This window comes from Mustela erminea, chromosome 9 (assembly GCF_009829155.1).
Source record: "Mustela erminea isolate mMusErm1 chromosome 9, mMusErm1.Pri, whole genome shotgun sequence".
In the NCBI taxonomy this organism is placed as follows: Eukaryota; Metazoa; Chordata; class Mammalia; order Carnivora; family Mustelidae; genus Mustela; species Mustela erminea.
In genome coordinates, this window is record NC_045622.1 from 113,875,221 (window position 1) to 113,899,380 (window position 24,160).

The 24,160-nt window shown below is 60.4% G+C and overlaps 1 protein-coding gene across 6 annotated transcripts; it reads right to left on the minus strand.

Annotated features, from left to right (window-relative positions):
- Window positions 1-6,496: 6,496 nt before the first annotated feature.
- Window positions 6,497-19,198, minus strand: B4GALNT4 (beta-1,4-N-acetyl-galactosaminyltransferase 4). 6 transcript variants are annotated; one of them, XM_032358980.1, is made up of 20 exons: window positions 18,737-19,197; window positions 15,637-15,740; window positions 15,182-15,277; window positions 15,000-15,095; window positions 14,824-14,914; window positions 14,642-14,742; window positions 14,395-14,462; window positions 14,127-14,205; window positions 12,541-12,607; window positions 12,264-12,398; window positions 12,082-12,191; window positions 11,903-12,003; window positions 11,708-11,808; window positions 10,720-11,638; window positions 8,653-8,942; window positions 8,352-8,505; window positions 8,166-8,250; window positions 7,921-8,074; window positions 7,454-7,580; window positions 6,497-6,956 (listed from the first exon to the last, which is right to left on the minus strand). In XM_032358980.1, exons 1-20 carry the CDS (start codon window positions 18,885-18,887, stop codon window positions 6,833-6,835), a joined length of 3,153 nt encoding a protein of 1,050 aa, XP_032214871.1. In that variant the 5' UTR covers window positions 18,888-19,197; the 3' UTR covers window positions 6,497-6,832. The 6 variants fall into 6 exon arrangements, with proteins under 6 accessions (XP_032214871.1, XP_032214873.1, XP_032214869.1 ...); XM_032358982.1 differs by having other exon boundaries at window positions 8,178-8,250; window positions 18,737-19,196; XM_032358978.1 differs by having other exon boundaries at window positions 10,720-11,808; window positions 15,640-15,740.
- Between the last annotated feature and the right edge of the window lie 4,962 nt (window positions 19,199-24,160).

A 24,160-nucleotide genomic window follows, 5' to 3' on the forward strand; every position in this document is an offset into this window, starting at 1 on the left:
GATTTGGGGCCCTGGCAGCCCAGGGAGCGGACGGCACTTCCCGTCCACTCGGCCCCCCCTACCTGTCCCCTGCCACCTGCGCCTCCCAGCCCTCAGTCCGTCCCTCGGCCCTCGTCCTCCTCGCTTTGGTCAGGCGTGTCCCGAACTCTTCTGCGCACGAAGCGCTCTTCTGGGGACGCGGGTGTGGCCCAGACGCGCTCAGTGCTTCCCAGGCGCTGTCCCGAGCGCGGACGGACCCTGAGCGGCGGGATCGCTGGTAACTGGTAACTCCAGTGCCTGCTGCTGCCGGGTCAGGGGTCTTAGCCTCCAGCGCCCACGGACTTGTGTGCGCCTGGGGTGGCTAGGTTTCTGGTGTCAGGGTGTCAGGCATCAGATTCTGGCCCGTATTTTTTTCTCCTGCTCTGTCACGTAGGTTTTTTTCTTCTAGGGTCCTGGGGCTTGCCTGTGTGCCCTTATGGCTTGTCTTCTCAGGAATCAACTTTGGCTCAACTCTTTTCCATCTTGTTTTGCACACTTTTCCCAAATTTGTATTCTGTGTTCCTGGCTGGGTTTCCAATGACGGCTATTGCGAGGTTTTGAGATTCCTAAGGGAGCTTTTACTTCTGTTCAAGTTTTCTTTCTCTCTTCCATCCCCCACGTCCCAAGTGTTGGTGTATTTTAATTTTATTTGTTTTTATCACTGATTTTTAAAGAAGACTTAATTTTTATTATTTTTTAGAAAGATTTTTATTTATTTATTTCACAGAGAAAGACAGCAAGAGAGGGAACACAGCAGGGCAGTGGGAGAGGAAGAAGCAGGCTTCCCGCTGAGCAGGGAGCCCGATGTGGGACTCCATCCCAGGACCCCGAGATCATGACCTGAGCTGAAAGCAGATGCTGAATGACTGAGCCCCCCAGGCGCCCCTCAAGAAGATCTAATTTTTAGAGCAGTTTGAGTTTCACAGCAAAATTAAGAGGAAGGTACAGAGATTTCCCTGCCCCCGCACCCCGGCGGGCGTACACTTCCTGCTTACCAAGATCTGCCAGCGGGACACTGGTTTTGGTGGATGAAGCCCCACGGCCACGGACACACCTGTATCACCGCAGGTCCACAGTTGGCATCAGGGCTCTGGCGTGGTCGTGCACTCCGGAGGCTTCAGCAGGTGCGCGCCCAGTGCCGTATCACACAGAGCAGCTTCATTGCCCTAAAACCCTCTGCCTAGGGGTGCCTGGGTGGCTTAGTGGGTTAAGCCTTTGTCTTCGGCTCAGGTCATGATCTCGGGGTCCTGGGGTGGAGCCCGACATCGGGCTTTCTGCTCAGCAGGAAGCCTGCTTCCCCCCTCTCTCTGCCTGCCTCTCTGCCTACCTGTGATCTCTTTCTGTGTTAAATAAGTAGATAAAATCTTAAAACAAAACAAAACAAAAAAAACTCTCTGCTTAGTCCTCCCTCCCCTGACCCGCAAGCCCTGGTAACCACGGGTCTTTTTCCTGGGCTTGTCCTTTTGCCTTTTCAAGAACGTCACGAAACCGGAAACGTTACAGCACGCAACCTTTCCAGACCGGCTTCTTTCCCTCGGAAATAAGATTTAAGTTTCCTCTACGTCTTTTCATGGCTTGATAGTTTTTGTGTTTTGGGGTATGTGTGCACACACGTGTGTCGAGTGCTGGATGATATATGTGGTTTGGGCATAACCGCAGCCCACCCGTTTACCTTCTGCGAGTTTGCGGTTCGTTCCAGTTTGGGGCAATTGTGAGTAAAGCTGCTCCAAGCACCCGGATGCAGGTTGCGTGTGAACAAGAAGTTTTCAGCTCATTTGGGTAAACCTATAGTAGGAGTGTGATTGCTAGATCGTATAGTAAGAAGTTTCATTTAATAAGAAACTGGCAAATGTCTCCCAAGTGGCTGCGCCACTCCGCGTGTCCACCAGCACCGAGCACCTGTCCCCGCGGCTCATCCTCGCCGGCGCTGGATGTCACGGTCCCAGATTTCAGCTCTTCTGGTGGGTGTGTAGCGGGATGTCCTTGTGGTAACTGGTATTTCCCTGACAACATCGAATGTGGAACCTCCTCTCATGTGCTTGTGTGTCATTGGTGTATCTTCTCCAGTGAGGTGCCTCTTGACAGCTTTGGGCCATTTTTTATTGTTTGTTTAAAATTGTTTTGTTCTGGGGCACCTGGGTGGCTCAGTCGGATAAGCGTCTACCTTCAGCTCAGGTCATGATTCTAGGGACCTGGGATCGAATCCTGCATCTGGCTCCATGCTCAGCGGGGAGTCTGCTTCTCCATCTGCCCCTCACCCAACTTGTGCACTCTCTATCTCAGAAAAATACGTAAACAATATATATATATCTTTTTTATCAGCGAGAGAGCATAAGCAAGGGGAGCAGCAGAGGGAGAAGATTCCCTGCTGAGCAGGGAGCCCGATGCGGGACTCGATCCCAGGACCCTGCGATCATGACCCGAGCCAAAGGCAGCCACTTAACCAACTGAACCACACAGGTGTCCCATAAATGAAATCTTTTTTTTAAAAAAGTTGTGTTCTGTTGTTTATGATTATTGAGTCTTAAGAGTTCTTTCTGTATTTTGGGTTGAACACTCCTTTAGTAGATACGTCTTTGGAAACGGTTTTCTCCCTGCCTGTGTCTTGCCTTCTTATTCTTTTGATATGGTCTTTCACAGAAGTTTTAATATGAACTCCTTACCAATTATTGCTTCCATGGATTGTGCCTTTGGTGTTGTGTTTAAAAGGTCACCGTCATACCCAAAGTCATCCTTTTTTATGTTGTCTTCTAAGGGTTTGGTAGTTCGTGTTTTACATTTAGGTCTGGGGTCCATTTGGAGTCCACCTTCGTGAGGGTTAGGGTCTGTGTGTGGACCCGCTGTCCGGTGCTTGGACATCTCGACGTTCCGGCGGTCTGCGGCGACGCGACGTCTGCTGTCATTGTGCCTTCGCTCCTTCGTCAGAGATCAGCCGACCGTACTTATGTGGGTCTTTCTTTCTTTCTTTCTTTCTTTCTTTCTTTCTTTCTTTCTTAAGATTTTATTTATTTGTCAGAGAGAGAGAGAGAGAGAGCGCACAAGCAGAGGGAGCGGCAAAGGGAGAGGGAGAGGCAAAGGGAGAGGGAGAAGCAGGCTTCCTGCCTAGCAGAGCTCCACAGAGGGCTCGATCCCAGAATGCTGGGTTCATGACCCGAGCTGAAGGCAGATGCTTCACGACTGAGCCACCCGGGTGCCCCTGTGGGTCTGTTTTCTGCGTCCACGGATCTATTTGTCAATTTTTCATCCGTACCCCAGTCCCGATCACTGTATCTCTTCGGTCAGCCTTGAAGCCGGGTAGTGCCCTCCAAGTCTGTTCTTCTCCTTCAATTTTGTGTTGGCTTTTCTGGGTCTTTTGTGTCTTCGTCCGAACCTTAGAGCCAGTTTTCCATATCCACATCATGGCTCGCCGTGGTTCCGACTGGGACCGCCCGGGCTCTGTAGACCCAGCTGGGGAGAGCACGCATCATGGCGGTACTGAGTCTTCCTACTCGTGAGCACAGGACATTGCTCCATTTATTTACTTTTTCTCTGAGTTTGGGCTGTTTTCCCTAGAGAGAGCTTGTCAGGTTAGATTTTGGTGTTAATGGTATTGTGTCTTAAATTTCAAGTTCTAATTGTTCCCTGCTGATACATGGGAAAGCAAGTGGCTTTTGTGTATTAACTTTATATAACTTTGTATCCTGCAACCTTGCTACAATTGCTTGTCAGTTCCAGGACGGTTAGTTGTTTTGCTGATTCTTTTGGGCTCTTCACACCGGTGATCATCTGCAAACTAAGCCACTGACACACGCCTGCATTCAACTTCCCAGATGTACATGCTTTATTTCCTTTCTTATGTTGCTGCATTGGCTAGCACAGTTGACCCTCGAACAGCAGGTGTTTGAACTGAGCGGGTCCACTTCTCCAAGGACTCTTTTCGGATACAGAGCAGTACCATAAGTGTGTTTTCCCTTCCTTGTGATTTTCTTAATAACATTTTCTTTTTTCTAGTTTACCTTAAGAACACAGAATATAATACATACAACATACAAAATATGTGTCAACGGACTGTTTGTTATTGGGAAGGCTTCCCGATACCAGCAGGCTATTAGTAGTTAAGTTTTGGGGAGTCAAAAGTTATACATGGATTTTCGACCGTGCGAGGATTGTTGTCCCCAGCCCTCGTGCTGTTCAAGGGTCAGCCGTACTTCCAGTGTGAGGCTGGAAAGGCGTTCATTGCTAATTAGAAAAAGAATTTCCTCAGGTGTCACCTCTGACCTCTTTCACTCCAGCGGCACCTCCGGAAGCTTTATAGCTTTCAGACCTTTTCTATGAGGTCATCTTCCCAGACCTGCTGCTCCTGACCGCTGTTTCCAAGCAAGGCTCACTCAAACTTACTATTCTTCCTCCTGACTTAACTCTTTTTTCTACAGCAGTTGCCGTCAGCTAACGCGGTAGACGTTTTCTTTATCGTGTCTGCGGTCAGCCCCCCTCACCCTTCACCAGAACCTAAGTGCTCTGTGCGGGCGGATTCCAGTCTCTTTTGTTCACCGCTTTCCCTAGGTGTCTAACACGCAGTAGGTGCTCAGTAAAGTTGTTAAAATGGGTTGATAAATCACGGTTTATGTATAGTTCAGGTTACAGGGGCTTTCGCTTGGAACTTCTGTGTCTTGAGCTTTACCTGCCCGTTGTTTGTGTTTCTCGTCTCTCCCTCTCTCTTTTGGAGAGTGTATCCCCAATCCAGCACCGATTCTTTTTTTGCTATGAAGCATCTGTGAGTGGAGAAAATCCCATGTGAACACGTACTTGGGGAGGAGAGGGCAGTCTGAGCTAAGGGCATCCGGACGCTTCTGAGCAGGTACACAGTGGGGAAGAAGTGTCCTCTGCCTCGTAGGCACTTGTGCTCTGAGGACCAGCAGGACTTGTGCAGTCCACGTTACAGGTGACTTGGTGTCTACAACTGTCTGGTGGCTACGCTGGCCAGCAGTGGCAGGACTGAATGTCCCTTCCAGCACGGTCATTTCTAGAATCTTCTCAGGGCCAGATGGTGGTGCTCACCTGGCTCTTTCACTGGGGTCCTTCTTGCTGGCCTGTGTTCACGGTGAGCTGTGCCTAAAGGTACAACCTGGGCCAGTCTCATGACGATTGTCCAGGCCGCCGGGGGGGTGCTGCCTTCCCACTCGATGTGAGCAAGCAGTGATGGAGAACCACGGCCCCAAATCCAGGCCCTGATCCCCGAAACCTGTGACTGTCCCCTGACACGGCAAAAAGAACTTTGCAGACGTGATGACATAGAGAATATTGATTGAAGGGCACGTGTGGGCTCGGTTGGCTGCTTGTGGCTCAGGTCATGATCCCAGGGTCCTGGGATCAAGCACCCATTGGGCTCCCTGCTCGAGAGGGAACCTGCTTCTCCCTCTCCATTGCTTGTGCTCTCTCAAATAAATAAAATCTTAAAAAAAAAAAAAAGAAGAATATTGAAATGGGGAGATTATCCTGGTTAGTGGGGGATGACAGTGCAGTCACAGCTGTCCTCACAGGACGGAGGCAAGGAGGGACAGAGAGAGATGTGACCGTGGGAGCAGAGCTGACAGACAGGGGAGGACTAGGAACGTGGCAAGCTGCTGGTGTTGAAGGCGGAGGAAGGAGCCCTGAGCCAAGGAATCCAAGTAGCCTCTAGAAGTGGGAGAGGATGAAGCAGTCAATTCTAAAGCCTCCAGGAGCCGGGCCTGCAGAAACCTTAGTTTTAGGACTTCTGACTAGGACGTAAGATGGTACGTTGCCCCAGGTCCGTGGGGACCTGTTACCGCAGCCACCGAGCGCTCCTGCGGGTGGAGCGCCAGCCTCCCTCCCAGAGTGGGGACTCATCTTTAGACAGCAGAGGCCCAGGGAGGAGCTGGGCGTCCACGGCACCATCCAGCCTCTGGTCCATACTCTCCCAGCGAGCCCCCGACCCTGACCTTCCACGCACGGGAACAGAAGTCACATAAGCCTCCCTCCTCCCCATTATGGTGTCCGCCAACCGGAGCTGGATTTTCTGCTTCTGGCAACGCCGCGGAGTCCTGCCCCGACGTGGTCATGGGACACTGCCCTCCCCAGGGTGCCGAGTTCTCCTTCACCTCCTGGGGAGATGGGGAAGGACTGACGTCCAAGCTTTGTTTGCAAGAGGGAGGGCAGCCAAATGGCCAAATGTTCTTTTCTCAGAAGTGCGAAGGCCCTGCCCCATGTCCGGGACATCCACGCGACTCCACGGGCAGCGTGGCAAGGAAGGGGTCGGAGCCCCCCCCCCGCCCCCGCTACGGGTGCCACCTCTGGAGCTCAGCGGGGAGGGAAGGAGGCGGCGAGTGGTCTAGAGTGTGGAAGAGGCTGGGGGTTCTGTGAGGCGCTGCAGCTGTGAGTCAGGAAGGGGCCAAGGGAGCAGAGACAGTGGCCTGGACTCTCGAGCCGTCCCTGAGAATTGTCTCTGCCCTCCCAAGAGAACCAGGCAGAGGACAAGTCAGAACTAAAAAAAATATTTCATTTCATTCTGAATAAAAAACGGAACAGACAGAACTCTCGGGGATCCTGAAAACAATGTCATCGCTACGGCAAAATTTCACAGAAATCATCGCACAGAGTGTGGAGACCGAGCCCAGGCCCCAACCAGCGGTGAAGGCTGCCTATTGGGGGAGGGGCATGGTGGTGGGGGGAGGTGGTGGCCCCTGTGGGCCAGGCACAGGTGGTGGCTGTGCCCCTGGGATGAGCCCTGCCGGGTCCCCAGGGACCAGGCTCAGGGCCTGGCCTCCAGCTCCCACCACAGGGCTGCAGCCAGGGGCTGGGAGGGGTCGCCCTGTCCTCAAGGGCCCTCTGTGCGGGAGCCCTTCCGGCTGCGTGTGGCCCACATTCCCCGCTTGGAGTGGTAGTGGTGGTAGAAGTTCCTCAGTCGGAGCCGCTCCACCTCCAGCCCTGCCTGCAGGACCCTGGGTAGACAGGGGGGCGTCAGGACCCTGGGGTGCCGTGGCAGAGCTGCCCCTAAGCCTATAGGGTGTGTGTGTTGGGGGGTGCTGGTGTCAGGACGTGGGGGGTAGGAGATCACTGTGGCTGCTCGGATTCTTCTGGAGCCTGATGTAGGCAGGAAGGGCGTGGTCAGGGCCCTCGCCCAGGGGCTGGGTGTGTGAGGGATGCCACTACTGTAGGGTTCTGGTGGGGGACAGGGACTCAGGGCCACGACAGAACTACGGAATCTGGGGACACAGTCTGTTCCAAGGCTGTCCCTGAGTCTGCAGGACCCTGGAGGTAAGAAGGGGTTTTGGGGGTGGGGGGGTCGAAGAGTTTCTCCCCAGGCCCCCAGATCCTGGCAGATGAAGCAGAAGCACAGAGACCCTGCACACATGAAGGCCCCTCAGGCTTCCCCTTCCCACTCAGAGGAAGCTGTGGAAGTGTCCTTAGTCTAGCTGAGGGGTGGGGAGGTGGTCACCTGTCCAGGAGCTCCCAGTCCTCGCCCCCCCACTGGTCACGGAACTCCTCAGTGTTCATGCCTCCAACGCGGTCGAAGTCTGACTTATAGATCCCGAAGAGGCCAAAGCCATTCACCTCCCAGTAACCTGGGCAGGAAGATGGCCTCAGACCCCCGGTCCTGCAAGCCTTTCTCCCCAACCTCAGTTGTGCGTCTGGTACAGCGTCCCAACCCCAGAGGGGCTCTCAGGGGTCACCCCTCTGTGGGCAGGGTCATAATCTGGAGCCCTCACAGGAGTGGAGGTGCTGGAGGAGGTCCCTCTAGGAGGTCCCTCTAGGGGGAAGACCTGGGGTTGTGGACACGGCGAGGGGCACTGATGGGTCCCCAGGCCTCCCTCAGGAGTTGGGAGAGGCCCCCAGGGGCCGAGATTCTACCCTGGCATTGGTGGGACTTCCAGTGTCCCTGGGGTGGGGGCAGCAGGGCCTTACCGTGAGGGTCCCCCGGCGAGCTCCCGCAGCCCAGGCGCATGACCACAGGTGCAAAGGCCAGCTTGCCCTCCACGCAGTGTTTGCGGATGCCGTCCAGGATGTTGGGGGGGAAATGGATGTGCAGATCACAGAGGAAAACGATGCTGCTGGCATCCTGGCGGTGGAGTCGTGGGGACACCTGAGTCCTCTCCCCTCCTCCCCTAGCGGAGCTCCTCCCTTGGCTCCGCCCACTCGGCTCTCCCCACCTGCCCTCGCACCTCCACGGAGTCCACGCCAGCTTGCAAGCCCGCGGAGCGCTCGAAGTTTCCAGTTCGCCTCAGGTACTGGTACCTGGGGGGTGAGGGAGAGCAGGGCAGGGGTAGGAAAACCCACCTCCTGGAGGAGGCAAGGTGCGCTCGGTCCTCCCCAGCAGGGGTGGAGGGCACTGTTACCGGGGCAGCCGAGCTGCGCTCAAGGCCCGTTCCACATCCATATCCTCGCTCTCAAAGTCCACCAGGATGACGCTGAAGTGGGAGTCCCCCGTGCGGGCGTGCAGCGCGGCCATGTCGGCCAGGAACTGTGCCACCCAGCGCGCCTGGTTCTTCACTGGAGGAAGATGGTGCCACCGAGTCCATCCCAAGCTGGCTCTGCGGTCCCCCTCCACGGCCAGCGGTGCTCCCTCGCCTCGCTAGGACGGCTCCTGGAACCCCACCCCGCATCCCGGGTGCCTGGGCCCACCGCACTCCCGCGCACCTGGCACGATGAAGTGTACCATCACGTCCTGGCGCCAGGCCAGGCGCAGGGGCCGGCAAAGCTCCGGGCGGCCGTCTGGGCGTACGGAAGCGGCGGGCGCCGGCTCGGGACTCTCTTCGTCCCTGTCTGTGTGTCCCGCGTGGGCTCCCGGCAGCCGCAGGAAGACGTACTCGGACAGACGCAGGCGGCCGCCTCCGCGCTCTTGCAGCTCGAGCTCCAGGAGGAAGCGGCTTCCGCGCGCAGAGTCCCGGCGCTTCTCCACGTTCACGATGCGCAGAAGCGCGTAGCGCCTGGGAAGCGGGGATGGGTCAGCACCCTTGGGCTTCCACCTTGCGTTCCTCCTCCTAACCCCGACCCCAGACCCAGAAACCAGGGAGCCGCTCAGCTGGGCCTGGGGTAGCTGCTGGGAGTCCTCTCCCCTCCCAGGCTGCCACAGGCCCCTCACACCTCGTGCCCTGCTGGGGAGCTCCAAGAAGACAGGCCCACACCGTGTGCTTCTCCCTCCCTACAGTAGCGCACACTTGGAGGCCTCTGGAGCCCAGGCCCCGTCCTTTCCCTTCTGTGGTCTTCCTGCCGCCACTCACAGCCGGTGATCTTTAGGACGTGCTCAGAAAGCCTCGGGGCCACCCACTGTCCATAGAACGAGGAGGCTCGGAGGTCTTAGAGCAGCACTCTAGGACCATAGGCAGATTCTATGGGGCCTTCAGTACCCCAATGCTGGGTAAACCAACTTCCTTTTCCTCCAGGGTCTTTGTTCTGGGGTATCCAGTCTGGCCTGCTTGCTGCAACCCTCCGCTGCTCTTTCTAAGGCCCTGAGGGAAGGTGCCCCACCCCGACTTCTGCCCCTGCCCCCTGGTCTGGCCCTGCTGAGTATCTTTCATCCTTCACTCTGCCTTCAAGCAGAGGCTTCTCCTCCTGGGAAAACAAGGTCCTGCCCTTGCTAAGGTGCTTCTTCCCTTCTGCCCTTTGCAGACAGCACCCCTCCCCAGGGGAGCCCACCTGGGTGACCTCCTAGGGGTACATTTCCCTCCTATCCGCCGCCATCCCCACTATGCTCCCCCAGTGTCAAGAACTTTCTGTCCCCAGTGCTCTGGGTCCATCTACACTCTCCGTCCTTGGGCCGTTCCTACCCTGCTCTCAGGAAGCTCAGAACCAAGGGCTCATGCTCGGCCACCTAGAATCAAACCCCTGCCCCCCAATGTGGCCCATCATGGCCCTGGACCTAGCCTGTCACTCACGGCCCCTGTGAGCTTCCCATCCTGTCTGCTCCTCTCCAAAGCAGTGACAGGTCTGTCTTCAACCCAGACAGGTCAAACCCCCGTCCTGCTCAAAACCATGTATCGAACGTAAGAAAAATGAGGGGGGAGCAGTTGCTCAAGGCCCACAACGGCCCCTCCATCCTCTGCACACCAGGCGCCTGGCTGCCTGGCCCAGCGCCTTTGCTACCACTGCTGTCTGCGGATTTCGCCCGTCCTTCACGGCTCACACAACTCAGAACTCACCATGCCTCCAACGGGGCCAAGCTGAGGCCTCCCACTTGCCACACAGCTACCTATGTGGGGGTGGAGACAGGCCTAGATTCCTGGGGCCTGTGGAAGCCCAGAGTCAGCCATGGGGCAGGAGCCCTGTGCCTGCTTCTGGAGTCAGAGGAGGACCCTCCTGGAAGACCCAATAGCATTGTGCTTCGGGAGGAGGAGGGGTCCAGGGACTCTTGGCTTGACTTCTGGACGTGTCTCTTATCTGGAGGAGAGACCTGGCTGGCTCAGATTCATTCTTGGGCTCAGGCCCACGGTGACAGTGTGGGGCCTGGAGGTGCAGGACACAGCCTCCAGTGCCCCACTGCCCCGCTGGCTCTGTGTGTGTGCGTGTTGGGGGCGTCTGAGGCTTCTAACCCTGGACAGGGAACCTGGACAATAAGAAGCCCCAGAAGGCAGAGAGAGACCAGCAGAGAAGACTCTTCCCTAGGGGGTGTATGTGCATTCCCAGGTCAGTACCCCGGGCCCCGGGGAATGTCGGAAGGTGCCACAGAGGCTAGGGCCTCCCTCCCATGGCCGCCCTCCCCCATACCCGCCATGGTGGGCGTTGAGCCGCTCCATATACTGAGCCACCACGTCCACGGCCTCAGCCTCCGGCAGCTGCAGGTTCCCCGACACGTTGCAGCGCAGGTCGTTCCAGTCGGAGCGCAGCAGCTCGAAGTCCATCGCGCCCACGCTGAACGTGCGCTGCCAGTCGATGGCGTCCTCGCGCCAGCGGCCGCGGGGGGGCCCGCCTGCCTCCTCGCTGTCCTCCTCGCCCTGGGCCCCATCTTCGTCTGCTTCCCCCTCCTCCTCCTCCTCCTCGTCCTGCCCAGGCGCCTGTGGCCTGGACACCTGGGACAAGCTCAGGAAGGAGGTCACTGGCTGTGCTTCTGATGACAAGTTCAAGTCCGTGGTGGGTCCCGGGAGGCCCAGCATGCGCAGCTGGCCCTCCCGGCTCCCCTGGGTGGCCTGCGCCCGGGCAGAGGGCCTCAGCTCTGTGGCGGGGGGGCCGCCGGTCCTGTGGCCTCGAGACCGGGGCGTGCGCGGGGGGACCCGCAGCTGCACCCGCGGAAGTGGTCTGGGACGGAGGAATACTCCGGGGAAGGGCGGCCAGGGTGGGCCGCGGGGGCTGAGAGGTGCCAGGGCCCGCGAGGGGGCCCGCAGTCTCGGCCGCACCCGTGTCACATACACCTTTGGGGGCGGCTGCTCAGCGGCTGCTCGGGGGCGCAGGGCGCGGCCCAAGAAGAGGGGCAGGGGGCGCGCGGCCCGTGCAGCCCAGCTCAGCGCCCGGGAGCGCCTGGGGGTTGGCAGGTCCCGGGTGCTGGGAGGCGCTGGCGCGGTAGGCTTGGGTCCCAGTGGTGTGGTGGGGGCCACTGGGGACGGGGATCGGCGGCCGCTCTGCAGAAGGGACGCCTCCGTAGGCTCCAGACTGTCCAGCAGCTCCCCCTCGTCCTCATCGTCCAGGAAGTCTGTGGGAAGCATGGCTAAGCCCACCACGCCCAGGTGGGCACGCGCTGGGGGACGTGGGGGGCACTCACCGTCCGGGTTGAGGAAGAGGAAGGCTCGGCGCTGCCCCTCCTCCTCTTCGTCTTCCTCCCCCTCCTCCCTGTCCATCTTCATGTACTTATAGAACCCAAACCTGGGGTGGGGGCGGGGCATCAGAGAGGACACCCCGCCCCCTGAAGAGGCCCCGCCCTCATTCCTGGCGGGTGCACCGCGAACCACCCCCCCACCTTTCCAAGTACAGCGGCGACTCCCGGTAGAAGCACTTGTTTTCCGTCTCCATGTGAGTGAGGCGCGTATGATCATTGGGGTAGACGAAGGACAGGTACACCTGCGGGCGGGGCAGAGGGCTCAGGGGACCCTGGGAGGGAGGTCAGGTCTCAGGAGGGTCTTGGGGAGGGGCACTTACAAACTGCAGTCCCTGGTATCTGGCGATGGGGAAGTCCTTGACGACATACGTGGGGGCGTAGGTGCAGGGCTCCAGCACATTCTCCAGACTCGAAGGCTCCATGCGGGGAGCTGTGGGACAGGCGGTCACAGAGTGGCAGGCTGGGTGTCCCCGCCCCGCCCCCCTCCGGGGTCCCCTCTCACTGAGGAAGAAGGTGTCTCGGGGGTCCGGGCGCAGCATGTCAGCTCTGGGCTCCTCCTGAGGCAGGTGCCCCCCAACATGGCTAGCTGGAGACTGGGGGACGTGGGCCACATGGTCCATCTTCAGGGATGACTCGTCTGGCGGCAGAGGGATGTGTGGGGTCCCCAGGAATACCCAGACACCACTCCTCAACCCTCCCCACCCACATCCAAGCCCATCTCAAAGAGACCCCCCCATCGGGAGCCCACCTCCTCCCCAGGGAGGTACTGGGCTCCGCACCTGTGTACAAGGAGATGTGAGCAGAGCCTATGACCTCAAACTTCAGGCCGGGCAAGAAGGCTCGCCACTGGAGGAGGAAGAGAGTGGTCAGGACCAAAGGGTGGGGTCGAGGATGGAGACAGCTGGGAACGAGTGGGTCTTCTCTGGCGTGGGCGTGGGGAACGAGCGGGTCTTCTCTGGCGTGGGCGTGGGGAACGAGTGGGTCTTCTCTGGCGTGGGCGTGGGGAACGAGCGGGTCTTCTCTGGCGTGGGCGTGGGGAACGAGCGGGTTTTCTCTGGCGTGGGCGTGGGGAACGAGTGGGTCTTCTCTGGCGTGGGCGTGGGGAACGAGTGGGTCTTCTCTGGCGTGGGCGTGGGGAACGAGCGGGTCTTCTCTGGCGTGGGCATGGGGAACGAGTGGGTCTTCTCTGGCGTGGGCGTGGGGAACGAGCGGGTCTTCTCTGGCGTGGGCGTGGGGAACGAGCGGGTTTTCTCTGGCGTGGGCGTGGGGAACTAGCGGGGCAGCCCCTTCAAGGATACAGGGAACTTCTGGGTGGCATGTAAGGACCCCCACGCTCCCAGTGCTCCCTCCTGGCCTTGCCTGACACCCTAAGCACTGCCTTGCCTGCTGGTTAGGGCTTTCCTGCGGCCTGCTTTCCCGTTCTACAGCCGCTGCTGTCCTGGAGGTCACAGCCCACCTTCCAGGGGCCAGCACACCTCAGCTCACCAGATCTCCCTCTCCCTGTGGTTGCTCCTTCTCAGTCTCCTTGGCTGGCTCTGTCTCTCCTCCCCTCCTCTCAAGCTCGGGTTCCCAGGAGCTGTTCTAGGCCCTCTTCCCTTCCTAGCCCATTCTGGGTCCTCCTGGCACACCCTTGTCTTCCACAAGATCACCCTAAACCTGCGTCTCCAGCCCGGACCCCCTGCCCACTGAGCTGGGAGGTGCCTGTCACATACACCCGACACCTGGGACATCCCACAGAACTGGGGCTGAGAAGCCCCACTCCAACCGAATCTTCACGCCACACGCCGCCAGGCTCAGGCCCTCTGTCTTGGACACACCGCCTGACCCCTGCACCTGCTACTTCTTCCTTTCCCACCTCCCTCGTTCAGGGACCGCACATAAAAGACCCCTTCCCCCCAGGCTCTCTGCAACAGTGGCCACAGGGTTTTTCCTGAAATGCAAACTCCAATGCTTCTTTCCCGGGACAAAGCCAGAGCTGTCCAGCGTTGGCACTGCAGGCACTAGCTGGCCACTGGACCCCTTGAAGTTCAAGAAGAACGCCGGGTATTCCCATTCCTCTGCATTTCTTGGGATCTGGAATTCACCCAATGCACCTGCATCCCAGAGTCTCTCCTCCTGGGCTTGCCCTAGGAATGCCTCATCTCTCCAGACTCGACTCGAGCGCGGTTTGTCCAGGAAGCCTCTCTGAGCAGACAGAGCTGGCCTCGGGCCCTGTCCCTGAGGGTGTGCTTTGCCACCTGGACAGGACCTCCCAGGGAGGGCGGGCAGGGTCCACACCATTGCCCTGAAGGGAGTGCTGGGAGCAGAGGGGCAGGGGAGGGAAGGCGGACCCTCTAGAAGCCCACGGAGGGCAGGCCAAACTCACGCCCACTTCCACGTGGTCTGAGCCTCGGTCGTCCTGCTTGTGCAGCAGCTCGAAGTAGTACCTCCGGGAGGCCATGAGCCTGGGGAAACAAGGAATCAGGCGGACATGCCCCTGCCGTGCCCCCGGGGGCTCCAAACAGGGCATGCAGAGAAGATGGGGTGCTCAGGGTTGATCCCCCAGGCTGGTTTGACAGGTCGGCCCAAGTGCAGTGGTTCATGTGTGTGCAAATGTGTGTAACACTCATGCACACACACTCCCCATCACTCACCGCCTGGGCTTGGACACCTGGGAGCTGAACTTGGTGAATTCTCCAGGTGCTGTCCACTCTGAGCCGGTCTGGGAAGCAATACAGGAGGGAAGGAGGGGCCCCTCCTCCTCGGAGGCCCCAGCCTCATCCAGCCCCCGTCCCTTAAAAGCTGGAGGAGACAGGTTCCGGAGGCAGCAGGAGGCCCAGTGGAGACAGACGGGGGTGTGGGTGGAGGGCGAGGGCAGGAGGGCTGTGGGGTTCAGGGTACCTTGCCCACAAAGGCTACCAGCTGGGCACTTGCCGGGCTCTCGTTTGGGCTCAGCCAGAACTCAGAGTTGTCGTCTGAAGCCACAGAGAACTGGACATCTCCTAAGGCCACAGGACGGGGACTCAGGGCGGGTGGGGGGCCCCTGGGGATCGCCCCTCCCCAGCACGACCCCACCCTCGCACCGTCTCTTGCCGGATGGATGAAGCCAAAAATCCGCAGCCCGTAGTTCTTCCACTTGGGGGACACGGCCAACTTCTTCACGGTGGTGCGCGTCTGGGGGGCGGCAGGCAGGCCGCGCCGTCAGAGCCTGGGGCCACCCAGTCCCGCCCCGGAGGCCGCCCTGCCCCTCAGAACTCACGTGAGGGAACAGCGGGAAGTGCAGGTTCCTCCTCAGGTGGCCCACGGCGCCGCCGCACCAGTCCTCAAACACGTGCAGGTTCACCTGCCCCTTGTACTGGGGGGCGGGACGGGGCTTACCTTCCGCGAAGCCCACCCCAGCACCCCCCGGAGCCCATGTCAGGCAGGTCGAGTGGAGCTCACCTTGTCCCACCACGGAGGCGCCTGATGAGTGAGGTTCAGAGAGGGGGGCTTTCCAGCCCCCGCGGGAAACAGCGTGTTTGGGTCCCGGCCATCAGGCTACGGGACAGAAAAGGCACCAGGGTCAAAGTTGAGAAATGGGAGGGCAGGGAGGAGTCATACGACCACAGCCAGCGGCACACAAACTTCCCAAGGGCTCCCCTGCACACATGCAGCCGTAACACCCCAAGCCATGGTGCCCCGGCCACACACAGCCCCACGACCCTCCTCACACCTGCTGGGCGACCTGGGCCAGCCCACATGGGCGCCTCTCGTGACGCCGCCCCCCCCAGCCAGAGCCCCAGGGGGGCTGCCTGTGTCTGGGCAGTGCCTAACCCATGTCCTCCACACACACAGCCACAGTGTCTGAGGCCCCGGCATGCGAGTGCGTGTGGGCTCCTTCCCACAGCCCTGCTCACCACCTGTGCCTCCTCCCGGCTCTCGCTGGAGTCCTCCGCCCTCTGCGTGGACAGTGCGGCGCGGACGCCCCTGCTCTCGGTGACGCCACTCAGCTTCTCCCCATCTGTGGGGGGAACGTGAGGCGTGAGCGGGGCCTGGGCTCACTCCATGGCACAGCCCCTGCTGCGGGGCGCCCGCTGGGGGCAGCGGGGTCTCCTGCTCCCTTGTGGTACCTAACACCCCACTTAGAGTGCGGAGGCCAGGCCCTTCTCCCACATCCCACCCAGGGGGCAGGCAGCCCCTCTCCAGGCCTCTGCCCGGCTTCTCCGAGCTCCCTGACCAGTGAGCAGAGCTGTGTGAGACCCGGGACAGAGGCTCTGCCGACAGGAAGGCCCCGGGAAGCGCCCTCAGCACTTGTACTGCGTGTTCCGTGTCTCCCTCCCTTATCAAACCCTGCTAGGGGCCGGTGCTAGAACTTGTTACTGGGAAAGCTGGGCCTTTGTCTTAACCTACACCAGCCCCAGCACATGGCACATGTGCCACCTGCTGCCCTTGGGGTGGGGGTCCAGGACCGGAGGAACCCTGGCACCAGCCTGTACAGGTGAGGGACAGACACGCTGGTTAGGCTGCTGGAGGACCTGGGGCCAACATGGCTCTGGAGAGAGACTGTACCCCTGAGGAACGGTTCCTGGATCTGTCTGGGGTCATCTCTAGAGCTTAGCACCCCTACACACATCCCCTAGCCTGGGGCACTGCCTGACCCCTGACTCCTTCAAATTCCCAGACTTCTTGCCCAAACTGTGGACCTGAACATTCCCCTGTTCCCTGGAGGTGGGGGGGGGCACCCCCGGGGACCAGAGGCTCTGGGAGGCTTTATTGCATCCCACTTCTGCCCCTCCTGGTACTTCCACTCAGGGATCCCCAATCCAGAAGTCCTGCCTCTGCTCTAGAGCAAGCCTGGGTATTGACATCTGTGCTCATCCTTCAATCCAGAGCCGAGGAGCCAGATTCCTGTGTGGACCCAACTGGCCTGAGCCCCTTCTGCTGGACAGGGGAGCTGTCCTTGGTCTCCTGCCTGTGGGACTCCTGTGGGACCTGCCCACCTGATCCTTCTTCAGGCTTCTTCCTCAGTGCCCTCTGTCCAGCTGGGAGATGAGCCCCTAAGAGGCTCCCAGCCAAATCCCCATAGCCTGGCCCCGATACTCCCTGCCCACCAAGCTAAGGCCATGGGGACTAGGAGCTTTCTGTGCTGGGGTCCCAGGCCAGGCTGTCACCACTGTCCTGCAGGGGCTGAGCCCCAGCACACTGAGGTCCGCAGAGGCCTCCGGCCACATGGGTATCCTGCAGGATCCCAGGAAAGTAGCCCCCCTGCTCTGCTCCAATGCTGCCTCCCCAGTTGTAAGTGAAGACAGCCCTGACCCAACACTCAGAAAGGCCTCAGCATGTCCAGCTGGCCAGCTTCTCACAAGCCCTACCCTGTGGGGAGCCCAGGTGGCTGGACCGAAGGTGGGGCTGGGTCTGGAGCCCCTCGAGCTGGGGCTGTCCCTGGAAGGTGCCTCCTGAGAGTCAGACCTTCCAGGACCCTGAACAGCTCCCGCTCACCCGGGAGTAGGAGAGCAGTGACCCAGCTTCTCTGCTGGCAAGGCTGAGGGCAGAGAGGGACTCAGAAATGGGGTTCCCACACCTCCACCCCCTCCCAGTTGCTGATCTAGACTCCCTAGCTGCTCAGGAAGTCAAGCTGGGGAGGACTGTGGTTGCCTGGAAAGCCACAGAGGTGGCTCGGGAAGGGGGTCTGGTTTTGTTCTGTGTCACTGGGTCACGCACTGGGTCCTGCCTTGTTTGCTGATAGCAGTGGGAGGAGGGCTTCTTTTAGGGACTAAGTAGTGCTGGGGGCCTCTCCGGAGTGTGGTGGCTGTGAGGTGCGTAGACTCTGGCGGGGGAGGGGGGTTTGGGACAAGCTCCAGACCCCTGGCCTGGGACGTCTGTGGGATCAGGTGTCCAGGCACACAGAGGGGAGGCAGAGGGCTCTGGCAACCGGGAGACAGGAGTGGGAATGAACAGGGAGGTTTGGACCCCTTGGTTAGTGGCCGTGGGTGTCGTGAGCCAAAATCATTGTTCTGAATCTTAAGGAAGCAAGACTCTTCCCACCTCCCATTCTAAGGACACCCAGCTCCCTGCTTCCTTAAGAAGGGTCAGGGGCACAGGGGCTTCTGCTCCCACCTTAGCTAGCATGCGTGAGGGCGGGGTTCCTCCTGCCCTGAGGTGTTGCCCTCTCTCCCATCCCACACCCCTTCCCCGGGTTCCAGGCTTTCTGCTTCTCTTCCTACCAGGTTCTCACAGTTTTGTTTCTCCCGCCCCGGGCGCTCTTCCTCTAGACGGGTTCAGCACCCACCACCTTCAAGAGGCTATCCAGATCCCCTTAGCTGAATGGGCAGGACCCCCTCCCCTGGCTCTTTCCCACAACAGTCAGCAGGACGGATTTGCTTTGGGGACTCACTGTCCTCACTGGAGTGTGAGCCGGAAGAAGCTGGGGAGTTCACTCCAGGCAGTTCAGGGGTCCCCAAGCTGGATCCCCATCACCCCCCAACACCTCAGCACCTCAGTCTGTTATGGGTTTACCTAGGGCACCTGGTCCAGGAAGCGTTCCAGCGGCACCAGTCGGCTCCCTCCAAACCCTTCCCCCAACACCCCCCCCCCCCGCCCCCGGTCGGGACGCTGGATCTGTGTCTCCCGTCTCCCCCCGCAGATGGGTGATCAGGCTCTGCCGAGGAGCCAGGTGGTGGAGGTGCAGGGCCTTCCCGGCGCGCAGGGCCTGGGGGCCATGCCTCCAACACCCACCCTAAACCCCGTCACTACTGCCTCCAGGTCGGATCCCGGAGTCCGCCCAGGTTTGGGGACGCTCCCCGGGAGGGTCGCGCACGTCACTGCTGACGTCACTGGGCTCCGGGCCGGGCCGAACCGCGCCCCCCGCCCCAATATCGCCGAGCCGGGTAGGGCGACCAGGGTCCCCGGACGCGTCTGGCCCGCGCCGAGCCCCGGGCGCGGCGGGAAGGCCCGGACCCCGCGCCGCTCGAGGCCCTCGCCGCCCCCCGCCCCCAGGACGCGCGCCCCCGCCCGTACCTCGCCCGTAGCCCAGCCGCTGGCGCAGCGCGCGGCCCTGGCGCACCAGGCTCAGGTGCACGTACGTGAGCCACGCGGCGCAGGTGAGGAGGAGCAGCAGCAGCAGCAGCTTGATCTGCTTGCGGACCTTCTTCACCGGGAACCGCGGCATCGCGGCCCGCCCCGCCCCGCTCGGGCCCTGCTCAGCGGCGGCGCTGCGGCCCCCGGCTCCCGCGCGCCCCGCGCCGCAGCTCCCGGCCCCGCATGGCCCTTTGTCCGCCGCCCGCGGCCGCACGGTGCGGCCGCGACCCCGGGCTGCCCTCGGCCGCGGGCCGGGGTGGGCGGAGCAGCGGCTCCCGCGGTGCCCCCCGCCCGGCCCCGCCCGGCCGCTCCGGCTCCTCGCTCCTGGGGGCCGCGGCGGGACCGAGCAGCATCCACGCTGCGGTGCTACCCACCGTGAAACGGGCCCGGCGGCCGCGCGGCGCGAGCCAACCGGGGCCCGGCCAGCCCGCGGGGAGCCAATCGGCGGCGCGGGGGGCGGGGCCGGCGGGGTAGGGTGTGCCCGCTCGTCTCCACGCCACGCGCGCGCATCCACCTGGGCGCGCCGGCCGCGCGGCTCGCGGGCGCGGGGACCTGCCAGCGCCGAGGGCTGGGGACCGGGGCCGAGGGCTTCACGGAGGACGGGGAGGTGTGGGGACCGGGGTGTGAGCGAATGGGGGTGCGAAGGACGCGGGGACGCGGGACAGAGGTCGGGGGTGCCCAAGGGACAGTGCGGCGCGAAGGACGGAGATGCAGGAGCTTGGAGATGGCGAGGTGCGGAGGACTGGGGAGGGGGGCGGGGCAGAGGGCTTGGTGGGCGCGGAGCGAGCTGGCGCAGACCGGGGCAGGGGACCTGGTGGTCGGGGAGGGAGCGGGCATGAAGAGCGGGGGGCACTCCGGTTGCTTGGAGGACAGGCTGCAGAGTCAGGGGGACACGGGAGAAGTGGAGGTGCAAAGGCCTGAGGTATGTGGACCTGGGACACCAGGGTGGCGATCGGGGTGTGTAGGGATGGAGGCAGTGGAAGGCACAGGCTATGAGTTGGGGGACGCTGGGGACACAGGGAGCAGAAGACTCAGGGACAGGAGATAGGGGGCTCCAGAGGCCTAGGAAATGTGGGGGGAAAGCTGGAGGATGGTCTTGGAGTTGGAGCAAGCCTCTAGAAAATAGTGCAACCCGGAGGAATGGGGCTCAAAGTGGAGGAAAGGGAAAGGAAACTTGGGGGGAGGTGCGCAGGTGGTAGGTGATGATGATGGGGGAGGGGCCGGAGTGTGGGGGTCTGGCCATGGAGGTGAGCCTGAGGAGACTCAGAAGACAGGGCTTTATCCGGTGGCCGGCAGGACACACCGAGGGGCAGGAGGGGCCCAACAGCTCTCCCACTTCCGCTTCGGCTTGGAACTCTGGGGTCTGCTGAGCGGTTCTTGTTGAGCCGGAGGGTGGCGGGGAGTGTGGGTGGAGGGTGGGCTTTGCCCCACCTGGTTCCCATTCTTTCCTGGGCCACTCCAAGCCCTCCCTCTGTCCAGCAGCCAGACTGGCCCTTCTCCCCACCTCCTTTCCTTCGCCTGCCCCACTTCTGTGTTACTGAGCCACAGGCCACCCCAACATGAGTGATGCAGGATGGCCACCGAGGTTCATGGATTCTGTGGGTCAGGAGTTTAGAGCCCAGCGGGACAGCTTTTCTCCGCTCTCTGATGTGACGGGCCTCAAGTGGGGAGAATGAAGGGCTGGGGTGACCCTCATGGCTGGGCCAGCACTGGCTGCACCCGGTGTTGGTGCCCAGCTGGCGTGGTTAAGAAGGGCGCCCAGATGGGGGTACTCCCAGGAGGCACCTTGAGACTCCAGCGAAGGGGGCAAAGCGCCTCTTGGGTCACCACACGCCAGTTCTGCCACATGCTGTCACAGACCACCAGGCTGGAGAGGAGGGACAGGGTCCCCACCGTGTCCTGGACACATTGCGCAGGAAGGTGCAGTCCTGGTGTCCTTTCTTTTTAACCGTGGGGCCTGGAATCAAGCAGGCCACATTCCGCCCTTACGGCGCTCTGTCCCCCTCCGTGTGGACAGTGCCCACCGTCAGACCTCCTCCCCCCGACCCCCGCCCGTTCCTGCTCTTCTCCTCCAGCCCACCACCCACATTTGCACGACCTGCACCTGCCCTGAAACATACCAGAGCGTGATTTGAACATGCGAGCAGCGGTGTGCTTCTGTCTCTCGTGTGTTCTGCAAGCCACACATGTCTCTGCCCACTGGCAGGTGGGCCGGTTATCTTTGGGAAGCGACAGCATCATGGATGGTCAGCGCGGAGAGGCGCTGCGCTGCGGGCCAGCCAGAGGCGGTCGGCAGGTGGGATGCCCTGAGCCCTTTGGGGGTGGGGGAAACAGGGCGGAGAGTTTGCGAGGCAGCCTGGGCGGGGCCTACATGCACAACCTCCTTTGGTGCCCGGTCACTCGGGTAAGGGACCCGAATGAGGCATGAGTGTCTCCTGAACACCAAGATGCATGTCACTGCATCTGTTTCTTCGTAGAAGGGACTGCAGGCAGCCACTCGCTTTCCCCTTAGGAAGGGAAGTCTGGACACAGACCGGGCTGTGGGGCCCCTAGATGGTTCAGACGCGGGAAGCCTGGGACTCGCTGTGGAATTGACGGTCAGGCACACGTGTCGTCGGAATCGCGGCTTTCTGCTCACCGCTTCAGTCGACTTGAGGTCACCCGTGTAATGGACTGATGTGAGGTCCCATGGGGACAAGGTCCTGTGGAGACGAAGGCGACCCGGGTCCCTGTTGACCTGCTCAGGTGGTGAAAGCCCATCAGGGACAACAGCTGCCGTCGGAGCCGCCACCCGGTCCAGCTCCGCTGCCTTTTTGCTCAGGTGCCGGAGGGACAGACGAGGACGTGCCAGCAGGTGCCACGCCCGCACCTTCAGGTCCTTGCTGGGGCTCTTGCTCCTGCGGTCCCTCCGGAGATGCCTTACTATTTTCCCAGGTAGGAGCTGTTCTGGGGTTCCACCTGGCCCTTCCCACCTTAACAGCCCCCACTCCAGGGACCAGGAAACCAAGGTGGGGTCCTGCTACCCGCCAGTCATGCCTTCTGCCACAAGGTAGTAACCGCAGATAGGTTCAGGGACCCTCTGGAGCCATGGGAAGACAGACATGACCAAGACAGCATTGATCGCCTACCCTCCCTAAGCCCCTCCCCTGACTGGGGGGGTCACAGTGGTATTTTGAGTCTCCAGGAATCAACCTCAGTTCAGAGCCAATGTCCCCGAAAAGCCTAGGATTTCTTCTTTCCCATTATAGCCACATGGTTAGTGCCCCCTTGGGGGCCTCAAGGGCACTGGCCTGGCCCTCTTCCGGGGGCTCTGGGTCTGTGGTCTGCGGACTGGCCTAGCCCTGGGGATCGGTTAGGGCTCCATGACTTTCTATCCCAGTGATTCAGGTACAACTTTCTGCTGTGGACTGGATGTTTGCAACCCCCCAAATTCATACGCTGAAGCCCTAATCTGCAGTGATGGCGTTTGGAGCTGGGCTTTGGGGGAGGTAGGTAGGGTTCGATGAGGTCCTGAGGGCGGGGCCCTGGTCTCGGGATTAGGAGAGGAGACATCGGGGAGCACCACACAGAGAGAGGCCACTTGCACACACTGAGGGGGGCCGCTTGCAACCCAGGACCCCACCGCCCTGGCTCCCTGGTCTGAGACTTCCAGTCTGCAGAACAGTGAGGAAACTTCTGTGGTTGAAGCCCCCCACCCCGATCCCCTCGTCCATGGTATTTTGGGCACTTGTATTCACTGGGCCTAAAGCTGTTGCGCTTACACAGATCAAGTGGGACTCCGGCAGGTTGCTTGTGCTTTTAGTCCCGGGGCACGGCGATTTCGGCAGGTCAGAGTGTCCTGGTTATGCTTTGGCCCCACAGCCGCTCGCCCACTCTGGCGTTTGGGTGCTGCCCTTTGCCCTGCCGCTGGGCGTCCTCAGAGCCCGGTATCAGGGCAGCAGTTCCCAAGGTCCTTCCTGGTCCACAGAGCTCCCGGGGATGAGCTCCCCTCTTCCTGGACCGGTCAAGGAGGAAGGTCCTCTGGATCACCCCAGGGGCAACGTCGGGGAGGGAGAGAACAGATACAAATGCCATTCATGCAGCATTAAAAAATATTCTTAAAAAACAGTTTTAGAGGGCGCCTGCGGGAGCTCAGTGGGTTAAAGCCTCTGCCTTCGGCTCAGGTCATGATCTCAGGGTCCTGGGATCGAGTCCCGCATCGGGCTCTCTGCTCAGTGGGGAGCCTGCTTCCTCCTCTCTCTCTGCCTGCTTCTGTGCCTAATTGTGATTTCTGCCTGTCAAATAAATAAAAAATCTTTTTTAAAAAACCAGTTTTAGATTTATAGAAATATTGAGCAGGCAGCACCGAGTTCCCGTAGGCTGCCAAACCCAGTTTCCCTCATGTTAACATTGTGTGACACTATGTGGTACGTCTGCCGCGGTTCATGAGCCAATACTGATGCATCATTATTGATTGAGCGCACACTTTACTCAGATTTCCTCCGTTTCCTCTAATGTCCTTTTCCTGCTCCAGGACCTCACCCAGGACCCCACATGACATTCGGTCCTCATGTGTCCCGGGGCCCCTCTGGGCTGTGACAGCTTCTCAGACTTCCTGTTTGTGATGATCCTCACAGTCTGAAGGAGGAGCAGTCGGGTATATTGTAGGGTGTCACCGTCTGGGAATCTGCTGTTTTTCTCCCCACTACGCTGGGGTCGTGGCTTTGAGGGGATGGGCGCAGAGGCCAAGAGCCACTGTCATCACGTCATGTCAGGTACACGAGACCGACAGGACTTGCCACCGTGATGCTGCCTGGACTGCCGGCTGCAGTGGGCTTGTCCGGTGTCTCTGCTGTGCCGTTGCTCACGGTCCCCCCTTCCGTCCTGAGCTCTTTGGAAGGATGTGCCCCCATTCCGTCCTGCCCTCTCTGGACAGAGGTCCCCCTTCCCACCCCATGCTCTCTGGATGGAGGTCCCCCGCTTCTGTCCTGTGCTTTTTGGGAGGAGGTCCCCTCTTCCACCCCTCATGCTTTGGGAGGACGTCCTGCACGGACGCGCTGGCGGGCAGTGACCACCCCCTTACGGCGGAGAACAGATGTGCTTCATTCAGAGTTCTCTCACCTGGCAGACTTGTCTCCTCTCTCCCACTTTCTAATTTATTCAGTCATTTATTTACATCACATGGACTTGTGGGTGTTTATTTTATACTTCGATTTATAATGTGACGCCGCTTTAATTTTGTTGCCCAAATTGCTTCAGCTTTGGCCATTGGGGGAGCTTTCAGTCGTGTGCTCCTCAGTGTGTGCGTGTGTGTGTGTGTGTGTGTTGAGGACCTCCTTGCTTTCTGGCCCCACAAGATGCTCCAGGCTCATTCTCTATATTTCC

Excerpts from the sequence above, each read along its gene's own strand:
- B4GALNT4 (XM_032358977.1), bottom strand. The coding sequence starts at position 18,887 with ATGCCGCGGTTCCCGGTGAAGAAGGTCCGCAAGCAGATCAAGCTGCTG. Across the intron at positions 14,743-14,823 it reads CATCCATCCGGCAAGAGACG|GAGATGTCCAGTTCTCTGTG; the intron begins GTGCGAGGGTGG and ends CTGTGGCCTTAG. Across the intron at positions 11,809-11,902 it reads TCGCCGCTGTACTTGGAAAG|GTTTGGGTTCTATAAGTACA; the intron begins GTGGGGGGGTGG and ends CCCCCACCCCAG.